This window comes from Pediculus humanus, genomic scaffold (assembly GCF_000006295.1).
Source record: "Pediculus humanus corporis 1103172107739 genomic scaffold, whole genome shotgun sequence".
In the NCBI taxonomy this organism is placed as follows: domain Eukaryota; kingdom Metazoa; phylum Arthropoda; class Insecta; order Psocodea; family Pediculidae; genus Pediculus; species Pediculus humanus.
Genome location: NW_002987341.1, coordinates 30805 through 41546, shown reverse-complemented (window position 1 = coordinate 41546; position 10742 = coordinate 30805). Strand labels below are relative to the sequence as shown.

At 24.8% G+C, this 10742-nt stretch overlaps 3 protein-coding genes across 3 annotated transcripts in view; all 3 read left to right on the top strand.

Moving 5' to 3' along the window:
• The window catches only part of Phum_PHUM626260 (ral guanine nucleotide exchange factor, putative), a gene marked incomplete at both ends in the record, with an annotated part of 2399 nt that extends 1362 nt beyond the window's left edge, over window positions 1-1037 (top strand). The window contains 3 exons of the mRNA XM_002427590.1: window positions 14-132; window positions 221-496; window positions 588-1037. Coding sequence (XP_002427635.1) covers window positions 14-132; window positions 221-496; window positions 588-1037 — 845 coding nt within the window. The remainder of the gene's footprint in view (window positions 1-13; window positions 133-220; window positions 497-587) is intronic.
• A 2617-nt stretch (window positions 1038-3654) lies between these two features.
• Window positions 3655-5722, top strand: Phum_PHUM626250 (whirlin, putative; the record flags this gene model as incomplete). Its single annotated transcript, XM_002427589.1, has 6 exons — window positions 3655-4300; window positions 4381-4514; window positions 4606-4989; window positions 5075-5250; window positions 5333-5531; window positions 5651-5722. 6 exons carry the CDS (start codon window positions 3655-3657, stop codon window positions 5720-5722), a joined length of 1611 nt encoding a protein of 536 aa, XP_002427634.1.
• A 2915-nt stretch (window positions 5723-8637) lies between these two features.
• Window positions 8638-9525, top strand: Phum_PHUM626240 (uncharacterized protein; the record flags this gene model as incomplete). Its single annotated transcript, XM_002427588.1, has 4 exons — window positions 8638-8655; window positions 8756-8889; window positions 9150-9238; window positions 9395-9525. 4 exons carry the CDS (start codon window positions 8638-8640, stop codon window positions 9523-9525), a joined length of 372 nt encoding a protein of 123 aa, XP_002427633.1.
• Between the last annotated feature and the right edge of the window lie 1217 nt (window positions 9526-10742).

Here is a 10742-nt window from a genome sequence, read left to right as displayed (position 1 = left end):
GCTACGGTATTAGCAACGGTTAACCAATTCAATGCTGTCTCATTTAGAGTAATTAGCACCATATTAATGAATTCTGATACAAAAACTGTTGACAGAGCTTCTATTATTTCTGCTTGGATTGACATTGCTCAGGTTCTTTTTTTTTTTTTTTAAATCAGTTCATTTTAATTAGTGTTCGAATTGAATAATATTATTAGTTTTTTTTTTTTTTTTTATAAAGGAACTAAAAGTATTGAAAAACTTTTCATCATTAAAAGCAATAATTTCGGGGTTACAATCGAATCCTATATATAGACTCGAGAAAACATGGGCCGCACTTTCCAGGGATAAAGTTGAATTATTTGAAGAACTAGCTAGAATATTTAGTGAAGAAAATAATCAGTGGGCGCAAAGAGAATTACTCATTCGTGAGGGTACGGCAAAATTTGCAGATACCGTCGGACAAAATGATAAACATTTACAAAAAGTTTTTCAAAAAAGATTAAATAACGCAGGGGTATAAGATTTTCTTTTTTTTTCGGCCATTTAATTTAATTGATTATTAAATGAAAATTTAAAAAAAAAAAAAAATTTTCTTTGTATTTTAGACCATTAGTCACGGAACCATTCCGTATTTAGGAACATTTTTAACTGATTTAACAATGATTGACACAGCCATTCCTGACACGGTGGCTGAGGGCCTTATTAATTTCGACAAACGGCGTAAAGAATTTGAAGTTTTAGCACAAATCAAACTTCTTCAGGGTGCCGCCAACGCTTATAATATTCCTCAAGACCCGTTATTTAATTGTTGGTTTGAATCTCTTCTCGTGTTGGACGATCGAGAAGCATATCAGTTATCGTGTCAAATAGAGCCTCCTCCACCGGGTACCGCAAACATATCGACATTATCTAAATTTAAGAAAAAATCGGGCCATAAAAAAAATGATTCAATAGCAAGTACAGGGTCTAGTTCATCAAGTTCGCAATTTTATTACGATTTAGAAAGCATACCTTCTTCTCGTCATAATTCTTTAGATAGAAAGGTTAATAAATAAATGGTTAAAAGATTGTTGTTGTTTTTTTTAAAGGATTTATTTTCAATTTTTTTGTACCGTTTTAGTTATCATCATCTTCTAGTAATTCATCGCTTCCATCTTTAGATTTATCAGTGAGTAGTAGTAATCTTACGAATCAAAGTTCCGGAAACAAAAATCAAAATCAAACCACCAATAATGTGCCTGGTATAAATAAATTATCTTCGGATTTTTATATAATTCGAGTTACGATGGAAAACGATTTGGGAGCAACGGATGGTAATAATAATAATAATGGTTTATTTGATTGGATAAACCTATTTAAAAAATAATAATAATAATAATAATAATGATTTATTAATTCGACAGGTATCGTAATGTATAAAAGCATTATGCTAAGTAATAACGAAAGAACTCCTCAAGTAATAAGAAATGCAATGCTCAAATTATGCCTAGAAGGCAATCCAGATTCCTATACCTTAGCCCAAGTTTTGCCCGATAGAGGTATCTATATCAATTTTTAGGTATATTTTTTTAAAAAAATTTTTTAAATTATTACTTAAGTAAAAAATGTTGATTTTTCAGAAATGGTGCTTCCGCCGAATGCTAACGTTTACTATGCCGTAAATACAGCATTTAATTTAAATTTTATATTAAGACCAAAAAAAACTAGTGAAAAAAATGATAATAATGCTCAAAAATTTAAATTAATTAAAAAATAATGCCCATTAATAATAATAATAATAATAATAGAGCGAAGAAGAAGAAAAAGAAGAAGAAGAAGAAGTACCTGTTGATTTTGTGACTTAAATATACATACATATATATATATATATTTGTAAATAATATAGAGATTTTATTATTATTATTATTATTATTATTATAAAACGTATATAATAATGCCTTAATTTATTATTATTTTTAATTTTTTAAATGCAAAAAAAAAAAAAAATGAAAGCGTTGTGTTTAATTAATTAATTTTTTTTTTTTTTTTTTTTATAGAAAATTGTAGCCAATTTTTTTTTTTTTTAAATGAAACGTCCTTAATAACTAATATAACTAATTGTTTATAAAAAAAAATATATATATCTCGGTAAAAAAAAAAAAATGTTATTTATTATTTTAACAATAAAAAAAAAAAAAATTTTTTTAAAATTTGTTTGTGTTTGGATTTTGTTAAATTTTTTTTAAAAATATTTATTATACATAATTAGAGCTTTATTATATAAAATATAAATTTTTATAATTATTCGTTTTTATAAAATATTATTATTATTATTTGTTTCGAATCCAGGTTTAGTTTTTTTTTTTGTTAAAAAAAAATTTCGGTTAAAAGGTTTAATATTATTATTATTATTATTATTATTATTATTGTGCGTTAAATATTTGAATAAGAAAATATTTAAATTCGCATGCGCAGTAATTAATTCACTTGATGTTCGTTTTTTATTTTTGCCTGGTTGGTTCGCTCACTTTTTGTTAGAAAATATTGATTTTACGTTAAGTTATGACTTGGAACGTATAAAATGTCGTAATTTTTTTTTTATTTTTTTTTTTTAAATTTTTAAAACTGTTATTACTATTACTTTTTAACCGTTAATTACACTAAAAAAAAAAAAAACTAAAATAAGTGTTATTTAAATATTATATAACTTATAAATAATTTTTTTTATTTGTTAATAATATGCCTTGAATTAATGATATTAATTGTATTATATAGGCTGCAAAATTATTCGCAGCTTAAAAATATTCCGTTTTCATTCGTAAGTAAATAATTAATTATTAATAATTATTGTTATTTACATTATTTCAATGAGAATTTATATTAAATATTTCAATGTTTATTTATTACAAAACAAAAATTTAATTAATAATCTTACTTCATCGCATATTTAAAAAAAAAAAATGACTGTTACAAGTTTTTAAAATCATTTTCATTATTTTAAATAATACAAATACTTTTTTACAATTTATTATTATTATTATTATTATTATTATTATTATTATTATTATTATTTGATTCATGGAAAAGTATTAATTAAATTAATTATTATTGTTATTATAATTAGGAATTGAACAGAAGGTTTTCAACCTGTTTCAATATTAACACAAAACTTATTTTTATATATTTGTATGAAAAAAATTATATTTAAAATCATAAAATATTTATTTAATATATAATTGATTGAATTTGTAATTCTGATATTAAACTTAATGACACAAAATAATTATGGTAGAATTTTAAATAATAATAATAATAATAAAAACACTTTAGAATTTTATATATACAATTGTGCATTTAAATGTTATTGATCATTTTAAAATAATGGAATGAACAAGAATTAAAAATAATAATTTTATTTTATAAAACATAATTTAAAAGACAATTTATCATCTATTATTATTATTATTATTATTATTATTTGGTTTTCAATATGTCAAAATAACATTAAAACATAAAAAAGTTAATCATCATCATCATCATGTTGTTGTTGTTGTTACACTTTGATTTAAGTTAAAATTTTTTCTTTTTTTTTACATAATAATTGTATGTTTTTTTTTTTTTAATAAAGTTTTATGTATATATTAAAATTTAATTTAATAATAATTTATGTAACAACAGGAGATGTGACATCGGATGGCCGACGAAGAATTTGGAGACTTAAATTTAACTCAATATAGTTTAAGTGGGAGGTGGTCATCCAGAAATCCTAATTCTTCTTGGATGCGTTATTCACATGGGAGTTCACATTTGGACGGACTTAATACTGTTAGTAATGTCCCCGATAGATTTAGTACTTCAAAAACAAATTCTTATGACAATGAAAGTACTGCGAGTTTCTGCACAAGAACTCCGTCATCTGGTCAAAACCGGGGAAAATCAGGACTTTATTATTCCCCACCCGGTACGTCGTATACCATCATCGAAAGACCCGTGGCAACTACCTCAATCGGTCAACAATACACGGAAATGCAATCTGCTCAAAAATATTCTCCTGGTTATTCTCAAAGTCACATATTGTCACATTCTCCAAGATCTAAAGTTTCGGGTACTAAAAGACCGATTTCACCTGAAGATGTTTTGAATTTGTTTGGATCGACAACGGGTAAAGGAAAACCGAGCATAAGAAAATCTCAAAGCCCTATACGTAGCCCGTTGCCAACCGATCCTTATTTATATCAGAATACTCACGATGACGCCATTATAAAAACAGTTACTATGGTACGTCAACCTGAATCAAGTCACGGTTTTGGGATTTGCGTAAAAGGAGGAAAAAATTCAGGTTGTCATTTTTATTATTAATAAAATAAGTTTATTTATTCATTTTTTTAATTTTCATTCCTTTATTTATTTTAGATGAAGGAAGAGTTGGAGTGTACATAAGTAGAATAGAGGAAGGTAGTATAGCAGAAAGAGTTGGGTTAAAGCCCGGAGATTCTATTTTGGAAGTAAATGGAACTCCTTTTAATGCCATTAGTCACGAAGAGGCTTTAAAGGTATCATTAAAAAAAATTTTTATTTATATTTTTTTAAAGTTTTCTTTTTTTTTATTTAATTGATTAAAAATTATATTTAAAATATTTTAAGACTCTAAAATCTTGCACAAAATTAAGTATGACCGTTGAGAGTCAAAACGTTCTGCCTCCGCCATTACCCATTACTTCATCATCGAAAAACCTTCCTCCTGGAGGACCGTGGTTGGTCCGACAATCTTACTCATGGATGGATAGAGATGGACGTCCTGTTTCTCCACCTTTAGAATATGCTAGAGCTGCTCCTCCGACTGTCATTTCTCCAAGATGGGTCTATCAAAATAGACAAAAAGACGGTGCGGGAACGAGAAAAGTCGACATTAATATCGAAATGGGACAAAGTTTGGGTTTGATGATTAGAGGAGGTCTCGAATATAATTTAGGAATATTCATAACAGGAGTAGATAAAGATTCGGTGGCCGAAAGAGCTGGACTAATGGTTATATATAAACACATTTTTTGAAGAAAAGTTTTAATTTAAAAATTAATTTATTAAAATAGAATTTTTTTCTTTTTTTTTTCAGGTAGGAGATCAAATATTAGAAGTAAACGGTCAATCCTTTTTAGATGTCACACACGATGAAGCCGTTAATCAATTGAAAATTCATAAAAGAATGACTTTACTTGTAAAAGATGTTGGAAAAGTTCCTCATTCATGCACTGCTTATGACGATTACCACTGGCAGCCATGGTTTACCAAGTACTATATTGTAAATTTTATATTAACGTATTACAATAAATTTATGAATTATTTTTATTAATTGCAATTTTTATACACGCAGTTCATCTGAAACGGATCATTTATTCAGTGGAAAAGATTATTGTCCGGCTCTTCAAATGGTCGAAGAAAAAGCAAAAGTTTTATTAAGTAGAAACGAACTGTCAAGTCTATCTTATTATCAAGAAGAATATGCCACAAGACATATGACAATTGAGGCCTTTGTTACAGTGCTTTTAGAACTGCTTAATACCCCTGAAAAGGTTAGATCAAATTCTACACATACATTTTAACACAATACATAACTTTTATTAATTAATAATTATTAATTATTTTCAGCATAATTTACTAACAGAATTAAGAGAAGTTATTCTTCCTGAAGATAGAGTTCGATTCGATGATTTGGTTTATAGAAGAACATGTCACGATAGCGATAGACACAGTTGTAGGGTAAGTTTATTATTATTATTATTATTATTTTTTACGTTATCGAAAATAATATAAATGAGACGGGGGGAGGTGGGGGGGGTGGTGGGGGGAAAGAGAAAAGGAAAAAAAATTAAAAATAAAATTTTTATTAAAGGATGTTTTTTTTTTTTTTTTTACCTTGTAATAATGTATACGCTTACCGTATTTTTCTCATCCATTAAATAATTAATTATTTAAAAAAGTTTTTTTTTAAAACAAAAAAAAAATTTAACTTATTCCCCTTTTTTTTTGTTCGAAAGAATATTTTATATATAAAAAAAAATTATTTATTTTTTTTTTAATTAAAATAAAGGGAAAAGGCTGGGAACTTTTAACTCCTATAAAAACTTATCAGAATTTTCATGATGGGGGGGGTTAATATTTAATTTTTTAATTTTCAAAAACTTACGGGTCGTCCTTAAATTTATTTTACAAAAAAAAAAAAAAAAAAAAAAAAACGCTTTTGATGTCAAGCCTTATGAAAAAAAAAAAAAAAAAAAAAATATGATACTAATTTTTTTTTTTTGTTTAAAATTATAGTAGAAGCTTTTTGACTTTTATTTTAGCCAGATAAAATTTTTTTCTTTTATTTATATTTATTTATTTATTTAAATTAAAACATAAAAAACATTTTTCTCATTTTGGAAAACAAAAACAAAAAAAGAAAATTTTAACTGGCTTATTTTTTTTCTTATTGATTGCGCTCGATTGTGATTAATTGCACATAAATTATTATTATTATTATGATTTGATTGCACATTTTGAGCTTACTGTTGTTGGCATGTTTGTTTGTTTGTTTGTTTGTTTATCAATTTTTTTTTAATACGTAAATCAATCCTATAAAAAAAAAATTGATAATCGAAAGGAAAAATATTCGAATATCTTAATAATATCGAATACATTTATTAAAAACGACGACGTATCGAGTAATCGTTCATTTAAACCTTCTACATTTTATATAATAATAATAATAATAATAATAATAATAATGATTAAGAGAGGATATAAATCGTTTGATATATATAAATCGAATTATATTTTTGGTTTTTTTTTTTTTTTTAATTTTCTTTTCTCGTTATTAATTTTGTTTTGATTAAAAAAAAAAAACTCCTTTCAACTTATAAAAAAAAAATAACCTAATAAGTAACCTAATAAATTAATTTTATAATAAGTTGGTTACCAAAATGTTTTTTTTTTTTTATACGACATTGAATTTAATTTTTTTTTTTTTTTTTGTTAACATTGGGTTAAGGAAAGGGAAAATTTTTCTAGAAGTTTTCACGTGTTCGAAAAGGTCGTTTTGTTATTATAAGAATATTATGCGGTTTTAACGTTACCTTGTATTATTTATTTATTTATTTTTTTTTTTTTTGCTCTTCATATTAAATAATAGTTATTTATTTATTAATTTTTTTTTTTTCCCATCGAAACGAGTTTTTCCAATTTTTTTTTTCGACTGGTTTTATTATGAATCATGTAAATTGAAACCTGATAGGGAGGAATATAATATGAGTTTTATTTAATCATTTTAATGTCTCTCTCTCTTTTTTTTAATTAAAAATCTATTTATTAATATCGTTATTATTAATTACACTCTCGAATAAATTCGAAAAGAAAAACGGTTGAATATACATAATAATATTAATTTTAATAAAAAATAATTAATATTTTCAATTTTAATTGTATAAAAAATTTAATCGTTTTGTAAAAACACAATCAGGGCCATTAATTTAAACTCATTTTACAAAAACTTTTTTTTTATTTTTAAATATCACTAATTAAATTATTTATTTTAATTACTTTTAAACAAAAAAAAAAAAAAACGTTAAATATATTTTACTATTTAAGGTTTCAGTTCATTTAAAAAAAAAAAAAAAAAATTAAAAACAAAACGATAAATTACATCATCATAATAAGATTAACTTAATTTTTTTTTTTATTTAACTTTAATTATTCAAAAGACTATTTTTTATTTATTATTATTATTATTATTTATTATAAAAAAAAAAACTTTCTATTTATAATTATTATTTTTTATTCGTTTTAAACGCGTTAAAAGTATTTTTGTGGTCATTGTGAATGTAAGTTATAATAACATACTTTTCACCGATATACAAATTATAACGAATAAATATTATTATTATTATTATTATTATATAATGGCGAACAATTAAAACGTTCTTATATATATATATATATAAAATAGTTTATATTATTATAAATGAATATCGATTTCATAATAAATGTTGTTGTTGTTACCTTTAGTCAGGCCACGACATTGTTATGAAAGAATTATTGGGGTCTAGTTCTACTTTGTGATGAGTTGTAATGAATGAACACAAATGCGCACACGCACACACACACACACACACACTTATAATACCACACAATGAACACATAATAATAAAGGATGACATTTGGATAGAGAACAACAAACACTTTTTCTTTTTAATTTGAAGAAAAAATTAAAACCATGTTCTGTTCATGTTTAATTTGGTCTGAAATCATTCAAACTAATAATAATAATAATAATAATAATCATTTGAATTAGGTGTGACTGGTATTAGGGGGGAGGTTGGGGGTGGAATGGGGAGGCGTGTACAGAGTGTGAGTTGCTGTTGTTGTTGTTCTTTTTTAAACGGATAATTATTTGAAAATATTACAAAAAAATTAACGATATTTTTTTATTTATTTAAAAATTAAGGTAATTAATAATTGATTTATTAACACTTTTATTAGCTTAATTTTTCTTTTACTCTATTAGTTATTATTATTTTCTTTCTTTCTTACTTAAAATCACACGTAGATTTTTTTAATACTTATAAATTTCATAATAATTTTTCTTTTTTTTTTTGCTTTACTTTAAAAAAAGTTTATCATATTTTATTTATTGTGAGGCTTATGGCATCGAAGGCGGTGGTAATATGATGAAATATACGGTCAAGTCGTAAAAATACGTGAAAATCTGGGGGGGGGGAGACAAATTATCCAAGATTTTAGTAGAAAGTTGGTTTTACAGAACGAATATTTTGGCTCATCAAGACCATCTAAGATACCCGTACTGGCCGAAGGACTACCGTTGGACGGAGAAGAATATAATACTCCCAGTGAAGATTCCGGGGTGTGCTTAGGGGATGGACGAACGAACGAGAGGTGGGTTCATTCACATAAAACGAAAAATAATTTAAAAATTTTCACATAAAACTTTTGGCCAATTTTCACTTCCCTTAAAAAAATTCTCGTATTCGAAGGAAGGAAGGAAGGAAGACGCGAAAAGGACGCGATATTAAGGATATTTTTTGTACAAAATCAAACTTTTTAAAATAAGAAATTTTTTAAATTATATTTTATTAGATGAACAAACAAACAAACAAACAAACAGAAAAAAAAAGAAATTAAAAATAAAATTTCAGGGCAAATTGGATAGCGGCAACATCTCCTTCTATATACAGAAAGCAAACATCAGATTTAGCTTTATCAAATGGAGAAAATACAAATTTAAGTCAGGTATTGTAAACCACTTCTAATTTCCCTTAATTACAACTAATTAATAATAATAATAATAATAATAATAATAATAAAAGGCTACGAATTATAAATACAAAAAAATTAAATAGGTTGTTATAACGGTTATATCTATTTATTTAAAATTTTTTAGTCGTAAGGTTGGTACCCATTGATAACGGTCATAATTTATCTTGTAATTCTCTTCTTAAATCTTCTGTTGCTTTAACTATATTTCTCGATGTTAAAAATGCTGCAGCAGTTCTTTTATCTTCTTTATTTTGATCGTCGTAATAATCTTTTGGTGGTTCCATCGGGTACTTACCGGAAAATTTTGGACGGGGTATTTTCATTTTTTTCACGTCTAGTAACCAAGATTCCATTATCTATAAATTTATATTTAAAAAAAATATAGCTGAGAGGTTATTATTAATAATAATAATAATAATTTGGTCTTCACTGAATATAATTGGATACCATAATGGCACAATTTCTTTTTTTCTTTTTTTTGGCATACCAAATAATTATTCATTGCACGCTTTAATCAACCAATCACAAGACAAAATTTTATTTTTTTATTTTTTTTCGTGATCTCCACAACCTACCGACGTACCTAAAATGAGATTCTAATGAGTTTTTTTTAGTTCGTTTGGTAACCCGGTATCCTATTTAATTACTATTTATTTGCCTAAATATAATAATAATAATAATATTTGACGATACGATTGAAATTTTACATTAAAAATATCACACATAGACACACACACACACAGAAAATTATTTTTTAATATTTTTTGCATTTGATAAAAATCTGGGTAGGAGTGGGTGGGGTGGGGGAGGAGGAAGAGGAGGAGGGAAAATCTCACCGTTTTCTATTATTTATTTATTTATTTATTTATTTATTCTGAACAATTTTTTTTTATTAATATTTAAAAGACAATAATTTCATTTTTCAAGCTTCGTAAAAAAATTTCCTTCCGGTTTACATTATTATTATTATTATTTTTTCGATTATCATTATTATTATTTTAGATTTTGTTTCGTTTGTTTTTTTTTTTTACTTTCTTTAAGGAAAAAATTAAAAATTTTAATTTCGGATTGTTTATTTTATTTAACAAAAAAAGAAAATAAATTTTTTACATAATTAAAATATTCAGGCGAAAATTTATAAAATTTTTCGCATACGTGGGGGGGGGAGGAATAAGAGGGAGCGGGCGGAGGGGGTTTAAATAAAGAGAAAATAAAATAAGTTTATTTTGAAGTACGTATATATATATATATAAATAGATTAATTTGTTTTCGTGTAATTTAAAGTCACGTTGATGGAGAAAGTTTTATTATATGAATAAGCTTTCAAACCGGAATACTGTTATTTTTTTATAAATAAAATGACGTTCACGTTATGGTTAATCAAGGATACTATTAAAAATAATAATAATAATAATAATAAAGTAGCTTCGTTGTTTTTAAAAAAAAAAAAAAGAAAGAAAAGAAAGAGATAT